The sequence below is a fragment of the Podarcis erhardii genome (assembly GCF_964252035.2).
Source record: "Podarcis erhardii genome assembly, chromosome: 7".
Lineage (NCBI taxonomy): Eukaryota > Metazoa > Chordata > Lepidosauria > Squamata > Lacertidae > Podarcis > Podarcis erhardii.
The window spans coordinates 29060011-29084513 of NC_138511.1; the positions used below are offsets into that span (position 1 = coordinate 29060011).

Below are 24503 nucleotides of genomic sequence, written 5' to 3' on the forward strand. Positions count from 1 at the left end.
TGCTGCATGTTTTTCATTTCATTCATTGCATTCACACCCCACCTTTCCCTCGAAGGAGCTCAAGGTGGCATATACCGTATTTTTCGCTCCATAAGATGCACCTAGTTTTTAGAGGAGGAAAACACACAAAAAAATATTCTGAATCAAATGTTGTACTAAACTATTTAAAGCAGCAAAGCGGGCGGTTCCTGTCCACTTTGCTGCTTTAAAGTGAGCCACGGAGGAGGGAAGGAAGGGGAGCCATGGTTCCCATCCATCCCCCCCCCCCCCCCGTGGCTTGCTTTAAAGCAGCAAAGCGGACAGGACACATCCCTCCTCCGTGCAGCATTCACTTCATAAGATGCACAGACATTTCCCCTTACTTTTTAGGAAGAAAAAAGTGTGTCTTATGGAGCAAAAAATACGGTATGTGGTTCTCCCCATTGCCATTTAATCGTCACAATGACCCTGTGAGGTAGGTTAAGTTGAGAGGCTGTGATTGGCCCAAAGTCATCTGGTGAGACATCCATGGCTGAGTGGGGATTTGAACCCTGGTCTCCCAAGTCCTAGTCTGGCATGCCAAACTAGCCAGGTGATTCTAGGGTCAGAGAGGCCATCTCAGCATCTCTGATCTCTCCTAAGCCCACACCACCTTCTTCCAGCACAGATTCATTAACCATTTTTTATAAGATTCAGTGATCACCAAACGCCTGGCGTTTCCTCCCTTCTGCTTGCAAGCTCCTTAATCCATACAGCCAACGTAATCCAGATTTACTTCAGCTCCTGATTGCAGCACTCAATTCAATTTGGGGAAACTCTTAAAAACACACACAAAAAAACCCAATCCACAAAGACCTCCATGCTCCTGAAAGAAGAAGGGATGGTGATCCTGCAGGCTCATAGGTGAGGCAGTTGTGAAAAGGAAAAGCTGCTCTTTGGATCTCTGGGGCAAACAGTGGCAGGGGAAAATATCCCATGGATTCAAAGACTAGCTGGTCTGGAGCAAAGGAAAGACAGGAACCAGATATATTTATCTATCTATCTCCCCATATGTGTGCATTCCCCATATGATGTGTACCATCATACAACCCCCATTGGAGGAACTGTAGTGCTTCATTAATAATCCTGGATTTGCATGACATCAGCAAAGAGTTGAAGATGAAGGCAGGGGCATGAAAGGGTGTGAATAAGAGGAGTGGGTGGTGGCTTCAAACTGGTGGTTTGCGTGGAAGTGGGGGTTGCTCAAAAGGAGGAGGGAGGAGCCCTGGCTGGTGACCAATGGACGCTGTAGTTCAGCAATCTCTGGAAGGCCCTAGGTTGATCAAAAGTCGAGGAAGAAGAAAACAAAAAAGCAAAACCTTTAGCTTTTGATTATATGTAGATACAGAGAGAAGCAAGAAGGCAGGATTTGCCCAGCACCTTACTTCAAGTAGTCCAACCAATGAGTGTGTTTCTGTGTAATATTTGCCATGGGGATCCCCCAGGCAAATGTAGCATCTAGAGCAGAGGTGATCAATCTAGCTCCCTCTACAGTGTGCCTCATTCCTGACCATTGGCTAAGGTGGCCGAGGGGCCCCAACATTGTAAGACGCTGGTCTAGACAAGGTCATACTTGAGCACAGTAGAGACTGGCACCATTAGGATGAACTGAGCACTGCCCCACTAACTTCAGTCCACTCTCTGCCAACCACACCCTCCTGCCTCTGACACTGAGATGACGGAGCCATTTCCAAGCCTCAATGACCTCATTTCCCCAGAATGTGCAGTGCACAGGGAGCTCACCTTGTCACCACCTTTCCACCCTGGGGGAATTGTGTTGCCATCCTTAAGAGTTTTAAGGCTCTAGCCTGGACATCACAACAGAGCCATGGTCTCCCCGATTCTGTTGGGAGCCAATGGTTGGCAAAACTTTTAACAACTGGGTTTCTTGCAGCAGAGATGAAGCTGGCCAACCAGAGTAAGCTGTGGCCCTGTTAAAATCTCCTAAACAAAAAGTTTGTCTGGTGGTGTATCAACATTCAAAGGTCTCTCTAGCTGTAGTGCCATGTGGAGCTGTTTGTGGTGCTGAATTCCCCATCTGGTTGCAATCACTATATGGACTAGAACAGGCCTCTTCCCATCTAAGGGCTGAGGTAGGACAGCAAAGAGGTGTTCTGAGTGGCTGCCTCTCAACTTTGGAATTTCTTTCCCTTGGAGAACCTTCAAGGACCGATCCTGCACAACTTCCGGAACCCCATTTGTCTTCCTTTAGATAGCCAGTAAGAGTACAACAGGCAGTTAATTCATGTAGCTGGAAGCTTTGTGGTTAACGTATTACTCAATCCAAGGCAGTGAAATAAGGTGAGCTATCTGTGGACCTTTAAAATCAGACGCAGCATAATTTTCCTGGATGGCAGGTGAGGTGTTGCAGATTGGGGGAATAGGAAGACAGGAGAAAAGGGAGCTCTTATCTGATTCCTCTCCCAAGAGTGATTTGCTGGATTCAGACTTTCTCCATGTTAAACTAGCCTCCTGAGGGCTTGCTGATCGGAAGGATGGTGGTTCGAACCTGTGCAACGGGGAGAGCTCCCACTGTTCTGTCCCAGCTTCTGACAACCTAGCAGTTTGAAAGCATACCAGTGCAAGTAGATAAATAGGTACTGCTGTGGCAGGAGGGTAAACTGCGTTTCTGTGTGCTCTGGCACTCGTCACGGTGTCCCACTGTGCCAGAAGCGGTTATTCATGTGGGCCACATGACCCGGAAAGCTGTCTGCAGACAAACGCTGGCTCCCTCGGCCGGAAGCGAGATGAGTGCAGCACCCCATAGTCATCTTTGACTGTCTTAACTGTCTAGGGGTCCTTTACCTTTTACTACAAATCAAGTTAAAACACCAATGCCCACCCCTCTTCCTCACAGATTACTGTATTTTTCCATGTATAAGACTATGCTTTTTGCTTGAAAAATTAGGGAAAAATTGGGTGTCTTCTTATACACGGATAGTGAATGCAGAGGAGGGACGTGCGATTAATGGCAGCAGCAAACATAAGACTGGCAGCAGCAATTGGGCAGGTGATTGGCGGCTGCGGCAAGGCCTGCTGGCGATTGGTTGTGGCTGTGGCAATTGGGCAGGCAATTGGTGGCTGTGGGGAGGCAGGCAGGTGATTGGTAGCTGCGGCAAATGGGTGGGTGGGCTGGTGGATGGCGATGAGCGGGCAGACAATTGGTGGCTGTGGTGAGGTGTGTGATCAGCAGTGGCTGTGACAAGCAATGCGCAGTGGCGGGTAAGCGATTGGTGGAAGTGACCTCTCCCACCCCCCCAAAGCTAAATAACTTAATTTCTTAATTTTGGGTTAAAAAAATAGGGGACGTCTTATGCACAGAAAATATGGTAACTCATTCCTTTCTATAGTCTCAGGAAGAAACATAACTCTTTTATGCAACTAGTTCTTTTCCGTGGGAGCAGAAACGCAAGCATTTGAGCTCATCCGACACCATGCCTGTAACACACCCAGGGTTGACGGCGGCTGATTCAGCCATTGAAATTCATCAGTGGGAAATTGCTTCCCTTAACCCCATCCATTTCCCTCATTTGGATTTTGTTTTCATTTGTGGGGTTTAAATTAAGCTCTCCGGCAAGGATTTCTAATCTTTGATCAGAATTGCATCTCTTGCTTTACCGTTTTCCAAAACCCAGCATGCACTTCGAAGGCTCTGCACAAATTAAGTCCCGCTTTCTTTGGGGGTTGAGGTGTGCCCTTGCTCCAGGAAGTGCCATGACTCAGTGGGAACATTCCCTGCCTGGAACCCAGGAAAGCCACTGCCAGTCAATGTTGACAACACTGGGCTAGATGGACCAGTGGCCAGACACAGTGGAAGATAGCTCGATGTCTTTGGGAGCATCTCCTAGGAGCCTAACCACAGAGCCTAAGGCTTGCCGATCAGAAGGTTGGTGGTTCGAATCCCCGCGACGGGGTGAGCTCCCTTTGCTTGGTCCCTGCTCCTGCCAACCTAGCAGTTCGAAAGCACATCAAAGTGCAAGTAGATAAATAGGTACCACTCCGGCGGGAAGGTAAACAGTGTTTCCGTGCGCTGCTCTGGTTCACCAGAAGCGGCTTAGTCATGCTGGCCACATGACCCGGAAGCTGTACGCCGGCTCCCTCTGCCAGTAAAGCGAGATGAGCGCCGCAACCCCAGAGTCGGCCACAACTGGACCTAATGGTCAGGGGTCCCTTTACCTTTTACCTAGGAGCCTACAATTGCATAGCGTTGCCTGTACAATTCAGCATCTCCCCAGACAAGTAGGCTGTTGATATAGGTTTCGGTGGTCCTGACGAACTTCCAGCTCCCCGCCTGACTTTGCAGGCCCCAGGAGAGATTAATAATATATCAACCCTTATTAGGCGAGCGTAACCAGACACTCTCCCAAACATCCTTCGATCCGTCAAAACTAATAAACAGAGGCACTTGAAATATTCATGGTCCCTCTGCGCCAGGGCAGGGAAGGGCATGTAATATTCATGGGATGCCAGCTGCTCCCGCCCTCCAAGTCGATCTGCCAACTCGACGGGGCATCTTGGCTCTCAGGTTTCTCTCATACAAGGCCTGGGGCGGAGGGAAATTGCCAGCCCTTGCCTGCAGGATGGCGGCTTGCTGAACAATCCTTCCCGGACGCAGGCACCCAAGGGTGGAAAAGGCAGCAGGGCTTTGAATAACTTAGCATCACAGCAAGCGCTTGGCATTTGGGGCCCCTGCCTTCGTTAAAGATCCTGCTCTCAGGAAGTGTGTGGCTGGAGGGGTGGGCAGAGGAGGAAAGCAATGCCCTTTCAAAAACAAGGACTGCCATTTCGGAGGTGGGATCAGAACCAGGATGAGCCACAGGAGCCAGAGTTCAACAGTGCACTTGCAAATCTTCATGAATTATTATTGCACTGTCCACCAAGGAAGAATGAAAATGACAGGACAGAAGAGGCTGGATCAGGCCAAGGATACATCTAGTCCAGCATCCTGTTGTCACAGTGGCCAACCAGATGCCCCAATGGGGAAGTCCACAAGCATTCTGCTTTCCTGTGGCTTCCAGCAACTGGTATTCATAAGTATTACCTAAAAAAAATCAGAAGAGCTTGCTGGATCAGGCCAAAGACCCATCTAGTCTGGCATCCTATTGTCGCAGTGTTCAACCAGGGCAGGTGAGCCTTTGGAGAGGGAGAACCAAAAATTCTGACTCTACTCAGGTCCTGGCTGATTCCTTTTACCTGCCATGCCAGTAATACAGTAACAAAGGGCCTTGCTTAACAAGATCTCTAATCTAGATGAGCAAAAGGGGAAAGCTTTGTTACCAAGAAACAGCCCTCCTTTATCTTGGATCTTTAATAACCAAGCCGGCAGGCATGTGGACCCTTCTATTTAAGGATGGTATTGTAATGCCTACAATAAGCTTAATGGGAGACATTTGGCCAAGGCACAAGACTTTGGAGGTAACTGCAGTACCTGCTCTTGAGACTCAGCTCCTAGCTCAAGGAAAAGCCAGACTAGAATTAACTTTATTATCATTAAGTATTCCGTAACTTTCTGAAAGTGCCAGTGTGGGTGCACAAGGCAATTGTGAAATAGGGCACACTTTCAGATTTACTTGCATCTGTGCAACAGTACTGCACCGATGCAGGATAATACAGAGTTTGCTGAGATCAGGCAAACTGCTCCGAAGCCTCTACATGAAGTTGCATTTTTGTGTGACGTTTTGTAGCGACAGCGGAAAATAAAGACAACGCTCTGTGAAGGAAGGAATTTGGAAGACTGCGCTGCAGCTAGGAAACAGAAGCTGCAGGTGTAAAGAGATTCAGATTCAGCTTTGCCAGGTGCAAATCATCACTGATCAAAAGCTGTGAAAACACTCCATGCACAGTGCAACCCAATCCACATGTAAGCTGCAGTGGGTCAGCGCACACAGGTTGGCAGCCTCAGAGCGGGGATTTGCTTTTCTAGCCTTCCTGCCCCAATCACTAAGCCACAAGGAGGAGTGTCTCTGTTTCTGTTCAGGAGAAGAGACCCAGCAAACTATTTTCACCAAATCTCTTGATGTTTATGGACACTTTGGTTTCCTAAAAGGCTTCCACAGTGGGTGTGATGTCTTTTCCTGTCTCTGTGATGCTCCAAATTGAGCTCTCTTAAGGGAGAAGTAGGGACACGGGTGGCGCTGTGGGTTAAACCACAGAGCCTAGGACTTGCCGATCAAAAGGTCGGCGGTTCAAATCCCCGCGACAGGGTGAGCTCCCATTGCTCAGTCCCAGCTCCTGCCAACCTAGCAGTTCAAAAGCACGTCAAAGTGCAAGTAGATAAATAGGTACCGCTCCGGCGGGAAGGTAAACGGCGTTTCCGTGTGCCAGAAGCAGCTTAGTCATGCTGGCCACATGACCCGGAAGCTGTACGCTGGATCCCTCAGCCAATAAAGCGAGATGAGTGCCGCAACCCCAGAGTCGGTCACGACTGGACCTAATGGTCAGGGGTCCCTTTACCTTTACCTTACCATAAGGTGTGGTAGTGGCAATGTTTGCCACTTCTGTTTGCAGACTTCTGGAGGACAAGGCTATCAGTGGCTACTTGGCACTATGGATGCGCATTGCCTGGAGGATCAGAGGAAGGATGCCTCTGCATTACTAGTTCCTGGTAAACACAAGTGGGGACTGTTGCATTCCTGCTTGCTTGTTTTCCTTTGGGGGTGCTTTAAGATGTGGGGATTATTGCATTAGCCTTCCTCATTATAATGATAGCACTTCCGTCTCATTTTCTAACATTCCTTTCACCTGCTATGGAATTGTGGCTTTCTGATCAATATACCGAGAAGTCTTGCTAAATTTCATTCACACCAGTGTCTGTGGTATGACAACAAACATCTTAGGACAATGTTGCTATTTGCTCCCCTTTCCTTACATGCATCCCTCTGTGTTCCCTCCATGATTCCCCCACGGAAACAGCAGGAAAGAACTGTATGCCAGCATAGAAACCCGAATTTCATCACTTTATTGCCATGATTTTCTGGGTTAAGAAAAATGGGTTAGTTTTTTTCTGGACTCCCTGAAATGAGTGTTGATTATGCACTATATTCCATTTTCAGAAACGGCTTTTATGTTGTTTGACAGATTAAATGCAATGTGGAAATTTACAATATGAATGCAACCTGGGGCATCTATTTCACCACTATGGGAACAGGGTACTGGAGGAAATGAGCCTTTACTCTGATCAAGCTGCAGAGATCTTCCCATGTTCTTAAGCATGTGTGTGTGTGTATACATGTATATATACCATGGTACCTCGGGTTACTTATGCTTCAGGTTACAGACTCCACTAACCCAGAAATTGTACCTCGGGTTAAGAACTTTGCTTCAGGATGAGAACAGAATTCGTGCTCTGGCAGCGGGAGGCCCCATTAGCTAAAGTAGTGCTTCAGGTTAAGAACAGTTTCAGGTTAAGAAAGGAGCTCCGGAACGAATTAAGTACCGTATTTTTCGCCCCATAGGATGCACTTTTTCCCCTCCAAAAATGAAGGGAAAATGTGTGTGCGTCCTATGGGGCGAATGCAGGCTTTCGCTGAAGCCTGGAGAGTGAGAGGCGTCAGTGCGCACCGACCCCTCTCGCTCTCCAGGCTTCAGGAAGCTATCCGCAAGCCTTGCGCACCCGGCGGGACCCTTCAGCCTTCAGTGTGGAGCACGGGGCGCCCTCTGGAGGACGTCCCGTGCTTCGTGCAGGTGTCCGCAAGCCTCGTGCGCCCGGGGGAACTCCCCCCGGGTGCGCAAGGCTTGCGGGTGGCAGCCTGTAGCGCGGAGCATGGGGCGTGCTGCAGAGCACGCCCCGTGCTTCGGGCAGATGTCCGCAAGCCTCGCACGCCCAGCGGGAGGTCCCGTCGGGCTCGCAAGGCTTGCAGGCAGTAGCCTGTTCTGGGGGCTGGGGTCGGGGGAAGCTCGGGCGCCTGGGGGGGAAATAATTTTTTTCCCCTTTATCCCCCCCCCCCCAAAATCTAGGTGCGTCCTATGGGGCGGTGCGTCCTATGGGGCGAAAAATACGGTACTTAACCCAAGGTACCACTGTACAGCCGCAGGATTGGGCCTTGCTCACGTAGTCACCGAGTTGTTCTTTAAGCCCTGAAGCATAACCATCTCCCATGTGCATATGACACCACCAAAAGCAGTGGTCCCCAAGCCTTTTGAGTACGACAAGTCCAGATTTTCTTGGTGACCTACCAAATTATTATCACGTGAAATCCGGAGCTTAAGGTTTTTGGCAGTTGCTGGTATTGTGCATTTCAGCTGTAGGTTTAACTATTTATTTTGCTGGAAGCTGCCCAGAGTGGCTGGGGAATCCCAGCCAGATGGGCGGGATATAAACAATAAAACTATTATTATTATTATTGTTATTATTATTATTATTATTATTATTTTGTTGTTGCTGTTGTTGTTGTTTCGTAACTGCTGCCCTAGGTTTGCAAGCAAAAAATGCCCCTATTCATGTGGAATTTGTTGAAATATTTATAGTATCGATGAAGTTATTCACCGTTTTTTAGTTTTGTGGGAATGCAAGCACACCAACCATCAGACTGCAGGGCATTTGGGGTTTACTTATAAAGCCCCTGAACCTCTTGCACAGGCTGCGTGCCTCACTTGCAGGGTGGACTCCACAGCCTGGGAAGCAGTGACCTAAAAGGAGCCTTGGCTGCTAGAAATGTCAATCCTACCATACGCAAATACACAGACACACTGATGTGTAAGGAGGAGAGCGCCATCTAGTGGCATTTTGATGGCAGGTCCTTTTGACTACCGTGAACCCAGAAAAGGCAGGCGGAGATTTCCTGCCGTTGACCAAGACACTGCTAGTGTTCCGTTTCAGTAACTTAGCCTATCAGCTCGGTGGATCGGAGACCGGACTAAATGCCGTCTCCAGATTCCTTTGGGATCGCCCTAACGCCTTTAAACGGGCGTTAAAAAAGGAGAACACAGGAGATCAGACACGCATCTTAAGACCAAGGTTAGGGCCCTGTGGTGTAAGGAGGCATTCCACTCCATTTATTCTTTATTCCATAAAATTATATGCAGGTGGTTTATAAAACATGGGGTGCTGGAAGAGCCTCACCCACCCCCCCTCAAAAAAGTGGCCTGATAAGAAGGGAGAAAAATGTGGAATAGTAGCTACTTCTGACACTTCAGGAGGTTTTTTACTCTCCTCCAGTGGCGGAGCTCCATGCTCTGGCACCGGGGGGCAGAGAACAGGCGGGAATGGGGCTGGCGCGCATCCCGGGGGCATAGCGTGTGCCCCAGGGGTGTGACATGCTGCCCTCGGGGGCGTGGTGCATGGCGCACGGTGCAGAGGGGTGTGCAGTGTGCATCCTGGTAGCGCGTGGTGCGCATGGGGGGGGGGCTGCGATGATACCCTACCTGGTATGGAACCTGGAGGGGGCGTTCCCCCTGCCCTCTTCCTCCACCAGCACTCTCTTCCTGCCCAGGTCAAATAATCCCTTAGCTCCCCCCCCCCTGCACTCTTCCTTTGCACTAACTAGGGTCCTCTCCCTCATGCCCAGCCCTCCAGTGTTCTCTTTCCCTGCTCTTTCCCACTCACTTATGGTTACATATATGGCTTGGGACCAGGCTACCAGGAAGATTATAGCTCTCTACACAAGCCTTCTTATGTGCTGAGATCCTATGGGGGAGCACCTTCTCTCGGTCCCATCGACATCAGAGACATGGCTGGTAGTGACACAAGAGAGGGAAAGTGCCTTTTCTGTGGCTGAACACCCAGTTTGTGGAATTCCCTTCCAAGAGAGGTGCAACTGGCTCCCTCTCCATTATCCTTCCATTGGTCGGCTAAGACCTTCCTGTTCAGACAGGCTTTTGGAAACTTAGGAGCAGGCACGGCTGATCACTAGGCTGCTGTCAGGGCAAGCTATACAGTGGTACCTTGGTTGTCGAACTTAATCTTTTCCAGGAGTCCGTTCGACTCCCAAAACCGTTCAAAAACCAAGGCGTGGCTTCCAATTGGCTGCAGGAGCTTCCTGGACTCATGCAGAAGCCATGATGGACATTCAACTTCTGAAATACGTTCAGAAAGCCGGGACACTTCCGGATTTGCGGAATTCGGGAGTCGATTTGTTTGGGAACCAAGCTGTTCCAGTACCAAGGTACCACTGTACTTTGCTGTTTCTAAATTATGTATTTCAATTGTTGTTTTTAACTACTTTACTTTTAAATGTTGGAGACTGCCTTGAATCCCAGCTTGGGAGAAAGGATGGATAGAAACATTATTACTACTATTTCATTGCACATGGCCCCTAGAAGCTTGTGAAGTTGTGAGTGAGGTGCAAGAAAAAGTTCCCCACCCTTGGCATGCTGGCTCCCTCGAGAAAGTTGCTTTTGCTTACCTATACTTCATGCCGGTCGTTTGCGCTGTGCACTCGTCCAGGGACAGCCCGTGCATCCGCAGGAACTCCTCCCTGATCCTGGCCTGGGCTGCTACCCGGACATCCCTGAGCCTCTGCAGTTCCACCGTGTCTGTCTGCTGGATCTGGTGCAGCCCCCACTCTGAATGGCACCTACTGGCCACGCTCCGGAGGCTCCCGCTGTACGTCATGGACAGCATGATGCTGCCTGACGGGGGGATCTGTGAATTTCCCAGGCGTTAAAAGGAATCGTGCTCAGGTGAACCAAACTTGCTTCCTAGCCAAGGGGGCCAAATCAACCTGCCACCAACACTGCAATAGTCTCCCCTAGCTGGCCTCCAATTCACATTGCTTTGACTAAGCCAGCCTGCTCTGTTGGCCACAGAGTATGCATGCTTCAGAACCAAACTGGGTTCATTATCAGGTGGGAAGGAAAAGGAACCAACTCTGGGCCCTGTACAAATAGGAATGGAGTTAAGTGCACCAGGGCTGCTGGAAGTTTGCTGTAGGTGTGGTAGGAAACATCTGTGGCACTCCAGATGTTGTAGGAGAACAGTTCCTGTTATCCCTGGTGATGCTTGCTGCAAGGAATGATGGGAGTTGGAGTCCAACATCTGGAGGTTGGCCTAAGCTATCATTTGACAGTACATCTCCAGCAATGGACAACCCAAAGACTCAGATGCTGGGTGCAAAGGCAGAACAAAGGGTGATTTCTCTCTCCCCTGCCCCGACTTAAATCCTGGAGAGCCGCTGTGAGTCCGTGTATACAACACTGAGCTAGATGGACCAATTGGTTTCACTCTGTTTAAGGCAGCTTCCTATGCAGTACATTGTCCCCAAGATCTGTCCGTTGGTCACTCTGAAGCATGACAAAGAATGTTGGGAACTGCCTTTTCTGCACATCTTAGCCAAAGTGTTCTGACTCTTGATTGGCAATGGAGGAATAGTCATCAGCATTGCCAATTTGACCAGAAAAACTATCACAAAACCCTGTTGGCCTGCTTTTCACTTTAAGAATTACAGGGAGGTCAAATATGGTCACCTGCTACTGCCTGCAGAAACAGCAGCTGTTAAAGGCAGAAGAGCCAGGGAGGTTAAAGTGTTGGCAACTACGATTGCTGGGCATTGATTTTCAAAATTTGGACCTGCCTCCCATGCAGGGCCGGATTTAGGTTTGATGAGGCCCTAAGCTACTGAAGGGAATGGGACCCTTTATATGTCCAACTGTCCTTTGTCAACAAAAAATTGTCACTGTTTTTTGTGTTGAATACATGCCATATGGTAATTGATGGATCTAATAGGTATCTAAAGCCATTTGCACATGCAGAATGTAGGCACCCTATATATAGAAATGAGAAAACCAGTGATATTTTAGGGAGCAGGCTAGCAGGCAGGGCCCATTACTTACATCATAGGAGCCTACACAACACAAAACACTGTTGCTGTATGTAGGTTTTATTTTATTTGTTTTTTATCTTATATTTTGGAAATGTACATCCAGTTATTTCCCTTTAATTTTTTGGGGGCCCCCCAAGAGAGTGGGACCCTAAGCTATAGCTTGTTTAGCTTATACGTAAATCTGGCACTGCTCCCATGCTCCAGGGTAATGTGTACAAGCCAATGCATTTCCCATGGCTGAAAAGTTGCTGGACTGCAACACCCATCATTTCTCACTACCAACCATGCTTGTTGGAGATACACTGGGAAATCAAGCTACTGAAATCAAGGCAAGCTTGCATACTCTTTGACCAACAGAGGTTGTTCAGACCCAAAGATTTCCAGCTCCATCCTCAACAGGTTCAACACACCGACAATGCACCCTTCCATGAAACCAGAAGAGGGTTTGTAAAGGTCACACTGAGCCTGCTGCCTTCATCCAGCACCACATCAGAGTCACACAGGAACCGCCACTGCGTTCTTAGCAAGTACAGACCCATTTTGGGGGATGGATGAGAAAGGGTTGTAGCCAAAAGTCAAGGAGACAGAGCAGGAGGGAAAAATAAAAAGGGGGAGAAGGGAGAAGGAAGCACAGGAAAAACAAAACACAAAGAGCCTCAAAAAGATTCTAAATAGCTTGGCACTATCTACTACGGAATGGAAAAAAGAAGAAGAACAGATCTCAGGGTGAAATGGGTAGATGGCATCAACACAAAATATGAATGATTTAGACAGTTACTGTGTATGAATGATTAAAACGCAGACTTGAAAACCTCCAAACCTTATTAATATACAACAGATCTCCATCCAACCAGGGAGGGCATGTTAGGGCAAAAAAAAGGTCTTAATTTCACAAACATGCTCAGGGGGCTGAAAGGGCAGTGATGGATCAGGAATGAGACCTTGGGGTCATAGGAGATAGCTCAATGAAGATGTTGACCCAGTGGGAAAAGGGCAAATTCCATGCTAGAGAAATTTCTTAGGAGAAAAACTGAAAATAAAAGCACCACTATCATAATGTTGTTATAGAAATCTATGGTGCGACGGCATTCCGAATGCTGTTAGATGGGCCACTTGCTTGACTCAGCAGGGTTCTTCTTATTGTCATGACAGAGCCTGAGTCCAGACTCCAGCTTAAAACTTATCAGAGCATCTTAAATAGCCAAGCGTCACCCAGTGCTTGAGGGACCATGGTCAACCTTCACAGCCAGAGACAGGCTACTTCCAAGCAGCAGGTGTTTCAGATGAAACAGAGGGGACCTTCTTTGCTTCTAAGAAGATGCATGCATGGGATCTCAGCTGCTTCATCCTTCCTGCCCTGCAGGTGCTTGCTTCCTGCAGGTTTCATAGGTCAGGGATGGGGATCCTGTGGTCTTCCAGCTGTTAATGGGCTCCACTTCCCAGCCCCAGCAAGACCTGGAGGGCTACTGGTTCCTCAACCCTGCTGTAAATGAATGTCTTCTCGCTCAACTGAGAAGGCTACATTTTCAAGAAAGAAGATCTCATAATCTCTCTGCACCAACCTTGGTGCTGCATTCCTCTACCCAAGCCAAGCTTTTCAGCTGCAGTGGATCCTGCCAGGTGGCTCAGACCTTCAGCTGGGGCTGATCCAGGAAACATCTGCCCTCAACAGACACCAGGGCACAGGGTTTTTCTCTTCACTGCATCTGCCTAAGATGTCTTGCTGGCTGCCCCAGACCACCAATGGTGGGAGAGAGCACCAGAAACATTTCTGGAGCTCTGGGTGCATTTTGCATTTCTCCAAGCAAGGAGATGGGGAAAGAGTGTGACCACACATGTGGTGGTTTATGCACCATAGCTACTGCTTTTTAGAAGCCGATAAATTGCTCCCTGAAATCTAGCTCTCTGGTAGAGCAACTGCTTTGCACCCACAAAGTTCTAGGTTCAATCTCCAATGGCGTCTCCAGGTAGGAAAGATGACCTTGCCTAAAACTCTAGAGAGCCTTTGCAGCCAGTCACGTGTCTAGTGTTTCCCAAATTCGGGTTTCCAGCTGTTTTTGGACTACAAATCCCATCATCCCTAGCTAGCAGGATGGGTAGTCAGGGATGATGGGAATTGTAGTTCAAAAACAGATGGAGACCCGAGTTTGGGAAACACTGGTGTAGACAATAACAAGCGAGGTGGAGTATTGGTGTGGCTCAGCATGAGGCAGCTTTTTAAGGATGGAGGGAGGAGAGATGAGACAGAGGAGGGGGCTCTGTTCAGAAAAGGCCAGCCAAAATGATCAAGGAGGGGATGGAATGACTCCCCTGTGATGAAAGGATGCAGCATTCTGAACTCTGGAGAAAACACGAATAAGAGACAGCATGGTAGGAGTTTATGAAATAATGCATGGCATGGAGAAAGTGGACAGAGAAAAGATTTTCTTCCTCTCTCATAACACAGGAATCTGTGGACAGCCAATGTAGCTGAATGTCAGGAGATTCGGGACAGATACTCAGCACAGAGTTAAACTACAGAACTCGTTCCCAAAGGAGGCAGGGGTGGCCATTGACTTGGATGGCTTTAAAAGAGAACTGGGCAAAAAAAGAGAGAGTTGGGGCTGGTCACTGTACTGAACTAAATGGACCAAATGATCTGACTCAGTATAAGACAACATCCTTGGTTCCTGCAACTTAGGTCCACTGTCAATTAGACAGTGCGTCTGGACAATAATATTAGTTATTATTATATAAAATATTATATGATTAGTTGGTATTATTATAATATTAGTGGAAGACAGGAGTGCCTGGTGTGCTCTGGTCCATGGGGTCACAAAGAGTTGGACACGACTAAACAACAACAACAATTAGTTATATATCTAAATATGTATGGAAATGTAACTGATTATATTTGTCGTATTATACCATACCTTTCTTTCTTATTTCATTTTCTACACTTTTTTCCTCCTCGTTTTCTTTGTTCTTTCAGCCCTTTATTTTCTGTTACTGAAATTCATTTAATCATCATCTTAGATCCACGGTCATTCACATTATTATTAGTTTGAATAATATTTTGATTCCAATTATTATTAAGGTGATTTTTAACTGTAGGAGGTTAAGTCCATTGCATGGGGACACTGTGTGTGTGTGTGTGTGTGTGTGAGAGAGAGAGAGAGAGAGAGAGAGAGAGAGAGAGAGAAGGGATGAATGACTGGAAGGAAATATCCCTTTCTGTCCATTTCCTTCCCCATTCCTTTGTTCAGGGATAACAAAGCCCCTTCGCTGCACCAGAGGCCACTGTGCAAATTTTGTCACACTGAACCTTGGGAAGACCCGCCAATGGGCATCCCTGGCCCCCATCAAAAGGGGATGCTCTGGGCTTGATCAATACCCATTAGGCTTCAAGAGGAATGAAGGATCCCCGTGAAATTTCATTTCCAATCAATTGCACTGAAATCCTCGAGTTTAGGACGATAAAGGCAGCACTCGAGGCTGTTAGAGAAGCTGAGACTGCAGCTTTTAAAGGGATCGTTGATATCAGCAAGGGAACCCGCCTTCTTTCTATAGTCTGATTCTTTGGTCCGAAGGGGAGTGGATGGTGAGAGGTTGCTCAATCCAGTTCCTCTGTAATGCAATCTGGGGAGGGCTGGAGATATTGCAAGCGGTGTGCCCCCACCTCAGTGGCCCAGGATACAGAAATGTTGAACCCGTTTGTGGCTCACGGTCTGGCTTGCTGATCCAAACAGCCTCTAAGGGGGTCATTTTCCTGCATTTCAGGGGGTTGGATTGGATGACCTTTGGGGGTCCCTTCCAACTCTACAATTCTATTCTTCTATCCGTGGCCCTCCAGCAGTTGTTGGGCTCCAGCTGCCATCGGCCAGCATGATGGCCAATTGTCAGGAATGAAGGGAGCTGGTGTCTATCAACCACAGATGTTCTTTGCCGATGCTCTAAGCCAGCATCCCTCAAAGCTATGGTAGCTGAGGCACTGAAATGAAAGCTGGGGGCATGTTTAAAAAGGTAAAGGTAAAGGGACCCCTGACCATTAGGTCCAGTCGTGACCGACTCTGGGGTTGCGGCGCTCATCTTGCTTTACTGGCTGAGGGAGCCAGGGTACAGCTTCCGGTTCATGTGGCCAGCATGACTATGCCAATTCTGGCGAACCAGAGCAGCACATGGAAATGCTGTTTACCTTCCCGCCAGAGTGGTACCTATTTATCTACTTGCACTTTGATGTGCTTTCGAACTGCTAAGTTGGCAGGAGCAGGGACCGAGCAATGGGAGCTCACCCCATCAGGGGATTTGAACCGCCAACCTTCTGATCGGCAAGTCCTAGGCTCTGTGGTTTAATCCACAGCGCGACCCACGTCCCGGGGGCATGTTTACAGGGAAGTAAATTTCACTAGGTGCAAAGGGGCTTGCTCCTGGATAAGTGCAGCGGGTAGTGGCAGTGGCTCCATCAGGGCAAATCAGAGAATCAATGTGTTATAGCACTTAAGAGTTACAGACCAAGACTTGCTTGGATATGAATCTCACCGGGAGACCTTGGGCCAATCACTGCCCCTCAGTCTAACCTACCTCACAGGGTTGTTGTGAGCAGGGGGAGAACCATGTATGCCACCTTGAGCTCCTTGGAGGGGAAAAGGTGGGAATATACCATATTTTTTGCACCATAACACTCACTTTTTTCCTCCTAGAAAGTAAGGGGAAATGTCTGTGCGTGTTATGGAGGGAATGCCTACGGGTGGCATGCCTACGGATTTTCCTCCTCTAAAAACTACGTGCGTGTTATGGTCGGGTGCGTGTTATAGAGCGAAAAATACGGTAAATGGAATAAATAAATCAGCCCCCAGCTGGGAAAGCAGCTCTAGACTGCAACAATTAGCTGATAAATTGATTAGCTAAAATCCTCTTGATCATTGAAGCTTAATGTGGGAGGATTCCAGACAGATAAAAGAATGGACTTTTCCATGCAGAAAGTTCTTCCTAAGGTCTAGTTGGAATCTCCTTTCTTGTCATTTGAATCCGTTGGTTTGGGTTCTACCCACAAGAAAACAAGCTTTCTCCATCTTCTACGTGACAGCTCTCCTACCCGCCCCCCCCCCGTTTCCTCTCCTTAGGGCGAAACATTCCAGGCTGCACACATTCCAGCCTGCCAATATCCCCCTTAGACGTGGTGCCCAGAACTGGACACAGTATTTCAAGTGGGGTCTCTGCCTGCCCCCTTGGTTATTTACACACAAGTGTCTGGGAGGATCAGAGTGCATATTGGACAAGGGTTGGTATTCTGCAGCCTTAGAGTTGCATGCAGCCCTTACCCTAATTTCAAAAGCGCTTTGCAAGCAATCAGCTCTAGACTTCTGGAGGGGGGGGGGAGTGAGTATCAGAAAGAGAAAGAAAGGGGAACGGAAGAATGGGAAGAAAGCTGGCCCCACCTACTGCTTATATATGGCCTGCTATAGAATATTCCCAAGAGAATGTGGTCATTAGCAGGAAAAATGTTACCCACCCCTGGTATATAGCCTGTGTAGTGGGCATGCAGCAAGATGTGCTAGTTGGTGCATGTTTAGACTGACTAATCTAGACTATCTGTGTCCATTTTGGGGCATCACAGATGTGGAAGGTGTGCTGAGAAGGGTGACCATGTTCTGGAAACCAAGCCTTTTGAGGAACGGTTGACGGAGTTGGGTATGTTTAGCCTGGAGAAGACTGGGAGGTGATACAAGACCCATCGTCAAATATCTAAAGGGTTGTTACAAAGATGGGAAAATCCTATTTCTTAGGACCCGAACCAATGGATTCAATTTACCAGAAAGGAGCTTCTGACTAATCTTTAGGAAGAATTCTGTGATGGAAAGAGGTTTGTAGTTTTTTAGCTTTTTTTCATTATTATTATTATTATTATTAAGGAATTTTCTTTTGTAATTTTGGTGTCTATATTTATTTGAATTTGTTTAAAGCAAAATTAAAGTATTAAAAATAAAATAAAAAAAAAGGAAAGAGCCGTTTGACAGTGGAATGGACTCCCGCAGAAAGTGGTGGATTCTCCTTCCATGGAAGTTTCTAAACAGAAGCTGGATGAATCTTTAGCTGTGATTCTTGCATTGCAGGGGGGATTGGAATAGATCTGAGGTCACTTTCAACTCTACAATTCTAAGAGTCTGTAAAGGAGATTTGGGAGTGCAATGGAAGCCCTTCTTTCAAGAAGCTGAAAGTGGTAAAATTATCCTCATAGCAACCTTCAAAGCTAAATTAAGTTGAGACCCTAAGCTTCCAGGGGCCACCCAATAAGATTCAACTCCAGGCAGGGTTCAAGGACCCTCCTTTCTCCAGCCTAATACTCTGGCCATTCCCTTATGCTCATTCTTCTTGAAACTTTCAAGCACATCAACTCCTAGTATGCAACCAACCTTGCATATGCGGTCAAAGGTTTATGGGCATTCTGGGCAATCCTTCAGGAATGGTAAGTGTGCGGCATAGCAGGGTTTATTAATTAAATTAAAATAATATGCAGAAAGGGAAGGAAAATGACGCACAGCCACATAATGCACAAAAAGAAAATTCAAGGGAAATCAACCTCAGATCTGAAAATAACATAGCATTTTCACACAGAGACATCCATGGACCACATATAATACTTAAAAGAAATTAAATACAGGAAGGAATTAGGATTGAATTCCTACAGCCTCAGCCATTTCTGGGATTTGAAACCAGTATCTTCTGGTTGCTTTCTTCCTTTTCTAAAATCAAAACTCACCGCTGCCCTGAAACAACAATAGCCGCCTGATTCTGTAAGGGTTCAATCCTGTGCACGCTTGCTAACAAGCAAATCCCATTGAACTCAGGAGTTTATTTCCGTGTTTTAACCTTCAGGCTGGGAAAAGCGAACGGAACCATTCCATCTACAATGGAGGTCGGTTGGAGTTCACCATAGCTCTCTGCCCTTGCTAGAACCTGTCTCACCATACAATGCAAAAAATAAAATAAAAATCCAACCATTGCTGAAATCTCTCATCTTTCCTCAAATTCCAAACATCTCATACTTATCAAAAAAACAAAAACAAACACACCACCCAGGTTTTGCATCCCTATCCCCGAAAATTAAATAACCGCAAAACTTCCTGGAGATGCCCTGATGTCAAGCGGAGAAAGATGGAGAATCACCTGGGGGGGAACCGTCTGTCTCTGAATAGATGCTGGGTGGTCAAAACCCTAATGGAAGAGGCAGCCACCCTTTCCCCCACCAACAAAGGCTTCCTCGCCATCAAGACCTCAGGATTCCTAGCCTCTCTCCTGCGAAACAGTGAAATCTCCAACAAGCCTTGCCCTCGCTCTGGTCCCGATCGCTCCGGTGTCCGCCCAAACTCACCCGGTTTCTCGGAATCCTGCTCATTAAATAAAAGTTCTAGCTCGTTAGGTTTTGCACGGAGGGCTCTTAACGAGCGCACAGGCGTGGCTTTCATTAGGGGAGTGTCGACGCCAGCCGTCAAGAGCTATCCTGGACTGAGGCAGGTCCCTCCAGAGTCAAAGATGTTTAGCAGCAGATCCATTAAGGCCTATTAAGGATCTCTCTCCCACCCCGCCCCACCTCCCCTTTACCAAACGGGAGCTAAATTATTCAGGATCCTCTCGTTCTAAAAGCATTTGGGGAAAGCAGCCGATTGATGAGGACTGGCGTCCATCACTCACTTCTTCTCGGTGCAAACCTGTCAGGTGCAGAGAGAAGGTGCCTTCCAGGCCTCGGATGCTGTCAAGGCGGCGATGGAGGCAGAGAGATGGGTTGATGGATGGCTCGGGATGGGCCAGAAGTCTCTCTCCCTGCTCCTGTAGAGCCAGAAGTCAGGAGCAGCTTTGCCAAGGATGGGATGGATCCCTTTTCCTTGGCAAACCACAGTATGGAGCGAAAGTCACCTTGGCTAAAAGAAGCAGCACCAAACTTTGGCCCTAGTCAAACTCAACCTTCTTGTTGCAGGGGAGCGGAAAATGCACAAAATGGTTTCAGCAGGGACAAATGCAAGGTTCTCCACTTGAGACAGGGATAATCAGGTGCACAAATATAGGATGGGGGATGCCTGGCTTGACACATGAAAAGGATTCAGGGGTCTTGGTAGACCACAAGGCTAACATGGGTCAACAGTGTGGTGAAGCGTGTGCAATTCTAGGCTGCATCAATGGAATAGGACCCTCTCTCTTCCGCCTTGACCAGACCCCACCTGGAGTCACTGCGGAAGCCTGCTGGCAACCAGGACTTCTGGAAAGTATTCCGTTTGCCCAGAAAATGCACCGCAATCCTTTCCTTTTCGGCAGAGAGAGATAGTCCCTCGGGTACAGATCTTGGGATTAAGGCACACCCTATCTCACCCCCCCCAAAAAAAAATTACAGCCTAGTTTGAAATGTTAAGCCAGGAGTAGGCAACCTAAGGCCCATGGGCTGGATGCAGCCCAATCACCTTCTCAATCTGGCCCACGGACAGTCTGGAAATCAGCGTGTTTTTACATGAGTAGAATGTGTCCTTTTATTTAAAATGTACCTCTGGTTTATTTGTGGGGCCTGCCTGGTGCTTTTACATGAGTAGAATGTGTGCTTTTATTTAAAATGCACATCTGGGTTATTTGTGGGGCATAGGAATTTGTTCATTATTTTTTTTCCAAAATATAGTCCGGCCCACCACATGGTCTGAAGGACGGTGAACTGGCCCACGGCTGAAAAAGGTTGCTGACCCCTGTGTTAAGCTATGTGTCATCAAGTGACTGTTGATAACGATGGGCGGTATTTACATCCTGTCTTAGAAACCGATTTTGAATGTCACACTGTGGTGTGACCAAGGGGTCATAGAAGATAGGGGTGTCACCAGAGGTCAAGAAGATGCTTTATAAACCCAATGGCAAGCCTGTTCCTTTATCATATAAAAGCTTGGCATGTTCCCCTGGGAAGAAATAAGGAGCTATTTTGGAGGAGCAATGGACAAGCTCTCCCATGAGAAGATTTTCCACCCCCCACTAAAACAATCCTAGCCCTGTAACATACACCCCCTACAAAAACTGCCTCCATATATTCATTGCATTAACTCATCTATAGGGTGAGAGGTACTATCTAGAGATGCCAGGATTGAACCAGGGACCTTCTGCACATGATGCAGGTCACTGATATAAGTGAAGTAGGAAGATGTCTCACGTGAAGCCAGGCTATTGGTCCATCTACACCGACTGGTAGAGGCTCTCTAGGGTGGTAGAGCAGCGTTCTGCTGAAACCTGGCCTCCAATTCATCAAAAATGCCCCCTCCCTCAAACAGAAAACCCCAGAGGCTTCCATTTCTCTGGCTTTAATGAGCTGTGGCATGGGAATGGAAACGGTGGTGGATTCTGCGGGAATGAGAGCATCACCCATTTTTGTCCTCCCTTTTGATTTATTTTTTTTAAAGCAATGTCCTTCCTTGTTGCATTTCTCATCATAAAGCAACACTCTGTGTTCTTAAGGGGAGCGCCATAGCGCAGAAGGTAGAGCCCTTGCTTTGCATGCAGAATGTCGCAGGTTCAATTGTAGAGGGGACCACAATGGTCATCTAGCTCAACCCCCTGCAATGCAGGAATCTTTTCACACCATGTGGGGCTCAAATTGCCCTGAGATGAAATGCCTGCCATCCCCTCTAAAAGTGCACCAATAAATAAATAAATCTGCGGGTTGCAAAAGGTGCCAGGCCATGTACAGAGGGCCCCCTGGATTCTACTTGGGAGCCTGGGCAGAACTAGAACCACAAACAGCTCAAAGGTCAGCAGAGAAATCAGGAAGGAAAGGAACGATATTGAATGCAATTAAGACAACTGTTTTAAGAAGCAGAGAGAGAGAGAGAGAAGTGTTTCTGCTAGGCAAATAACATGCATATTTGCTTTTTAAATATTTGCTGATCTTAGCTGTGCATAAGTGATCATTGTTTTATGCTGTTTAGTGTACACCTCTTAAGATACTTTTCCAGTTGAGCAGTTCATGATTTCCCCTCCTGAACAAAACACTAAGTGGTATCCATGTGAGCGGGAGGGTTTTCAGCACCGGGGAGAGGAGCGGGGGGGCTTCGTGTGCAGAGACCCCTGGTAGCCAGACTCCATTAGGTCAGCCAGTGGCACATTCCCGAGCAGCAATCCTGTTAATGCAGAGATTTCTGAGGCTAAGTGGCTGTTCTACTCTCGAAGCTCAGAACGAGGCTGTTTTGCCTTTTATCCCTCTCTTAATGCATTTTCCCCGATTAACAGGGACTGGACAGCCTCCCAGACTCGCTCTGGGGAAAAGCTAATTGGTCTGGATTTTGCCAACACATCAGCACCGACGCACACCCCACCCCCCCTTGCCAGAGGAGCCGTGCGGGCTGTTGCGTCGGGTGGTTGCTGACGGCGAGAACTCCGGATATCCAATTATCTCAAGGCCCCCCAAATGCTGCTGCATCACTTAAAGCAACAACCACGGGCAACTCTCTTGAAAGGTGGGAGATGATGCAAACAGACCCTTCCTCTGCCTGAGAGCTTGGAGCGCTGTCTGCCGGCCCTGGGCGGGATGCACAAAGGATCTCACCTGATGCAAAAATTGTTTCTAGGTTGCAGAAGGACACAGCCAGCAAGGACACGTTCCCTGCGTGCATTTCTTAAGTTTATAAAATAATGCATGGCACGGAGGAAGTGGGTAGGGGGAAGTTTTTCTCCCTCTCTCGTCACACCAGAACTTGCCTCCACTGTCAGAGGTGGCAATGCTTCTGAATACCAGTTACTGGCAGAGCACAAGGTGGGAGAGTTGCTCAGGTCCTGCTTGTAGGATTCCTGATTGGGGCATCTGGTTGGCCACTGTGAGAACAGGATGCTAGAGCAGATGGGCTATTCAATTGCCTTGGTACAGCAGGCTCTTTAGATGCTCTTATGCGGAAGGCCCTGAGTTCGAATCCTGGAAAGGATCAGTGGGCAGGCAAGAATACTGGACTAGGCGGAGCCACTGCCTGATGCAGGATGCTTTCAATGTCCACCCCTCTCCAGAGCCTCCTCCGCTCTGAATGCTGTGTATACACATTACCACTTACTCCTGCTCTGCCACGCTTCTGCTGCTGGCGTTTGAAGCCGAGTATGTATGACTCCAGCTACAACCCAGAAGCATCCTGTGGCTCCTGGATGAATGCTCCTGCTGGATGCGCTATCCCACAAGCCAGCTTTCCCCTATCCAAAAACAGAAGCTGCACTTATGCTGAGGTGTGTACAGTTTCAGGAGGCCATTGCACATGCTCAGTCGATAGCTTCGGCGACTTAAGAAATTTGGTGCAGGGAAACAAAGCAGGTGAAGGTCATTGGGTTGCTCCCGCTATAGTCTGTACAGCAATGTAGGATGCAACTTGAAATGCAGCAAGGGGAGGACGATGTTCTAATGTCTATGTAGCCCCAAAGTAACCCAAGTCCTTGTTCCTCCTGCACCCTCCTAGAACACCAACATGGCAACCACAATTCTTCCTTCAAACATCCACTGTTTCCACCCAAGCAGGGATAGGGAACCGGGTTGTTGCATTACAACTCCCAGCACTCCTGACCCTCCGCCGTGCTGGCAGGGTCCCCATCTCTGGGTAAAGCCCTTAATCCTTGACAGGATCAAGGGGCTTATCCCCAACCTGAAGCAAAGCCCAATGGTGTGCAAAACGCATTTGCTAACATTCCTTCTCCTGTGTTTCTGGGCTGCTGTCATATGAGGCTGTAATTGCCATGGGGCAGGGAACAACCCCCCCCCCCCCGCTTCTTGTGCTTATGTTACTCTACTAAAAACAATGCACATAGATGATGTATATTAGTGATTCCAAAACCTATTGAGGCCACTGCCTACTTTGTTCCATAGGACCCCTGGATGGTTAAGTCCAGTCAAAGGTGACTATGGGGTTGCGACACTCATCTCGCTTTCAGGCTGAGGGAGCCAGTGTTTGTCCACAGACAGCTTTCCGGGTCATGTGGCCAGCATGACTAAACTGCTTCTGGCGCAACAGAACACCGTGAAGGAAACCAGAGCGCACGGAAACGCCGTTTACCTTCCCGCTGGAGCGGTACCTATTTATCTACTTGCACTGACATGCTTTTAAACTTCTAGGTTGGCAGGAGCTGGGGCCGAGCAATGGGAGCTCATGCCACCATGGGGATTCGAACCACCAACCTTCTGATCGGCAAGCCCAAGAAGGCTCAATGGTTTAGACCACGGCGCCACTCGCGTCCCAGCACCCTCTACCCTATTCCATAAAAAAGCATTATTCAAAATAGTTGTTTGCACAATCAGCTACAGAAGATAACACCACAGTTAAATTCAAAGTGGTAACAATTCATTGCACTTCTCTTCAAAATCCAGTTGAAACTATTTCGTTTAATTAATTCACCGGAACCGGTAAACTTGATCCAGTGATACCAGCTTTTCAAAGTCTGATAGACATTTACATCCCAGAGCCCCCTTGGCTGCCCCTTTCCCTCATTCAACTTGTTTTTATTATTGCTTTTTAGCCGACCTGAGCCCGGCCTTGGCTGGGGAGGGAGGGGTATAAATAAAAATTATTATTATTATTAAGTATTATTAGCGCTCCCCAGGTAATCCCCCCCGGGGTCATTGCAGCCTACTTTGGGAACCATTGGTGCATATAATAACTAATCATGTTGCATTTGCTCACAGTCAACTGTGAAGCCCCACTGCCCCATCTCCCTCCTGTCACTGCTGATATTTAAACTGCAGCATCCTTGATGCAG

At 47.9% G+C, this 24503-nt stretch overlaps 1 protein-coding gene across 7 annotated transcripts in view; it reads right to left on the reverse strand.

Moving 5' to 3' along the window:
* KCNAB2 (potassium voltage-gated channel subfamily A regulatory beta subunit 2) overlaps positions 1-24503 on the reverse strand; it is a 120910-nt gene that overhangs the window by 43844 nt on the left and 52563 nt on the right. Inside the window, exon 1 of one of the 7 annotated variants that reach the window (XM_081871196.1) lies at positions 10362-10594. The exons of the other annotated variants lie outside the window; for them this stretch is intronic. Coding sequence (XP_081727322.1) covers positions 10362-10579 — 218 coding nt within the window. The 5' untranslated portion in view covers positions 10580-10594. Of the gene's footprint in view, positions 1-10361; positions 10595-24503 lie in introns of those variants that run through there. 7 annotated transcript variants of the gene reach the window in all.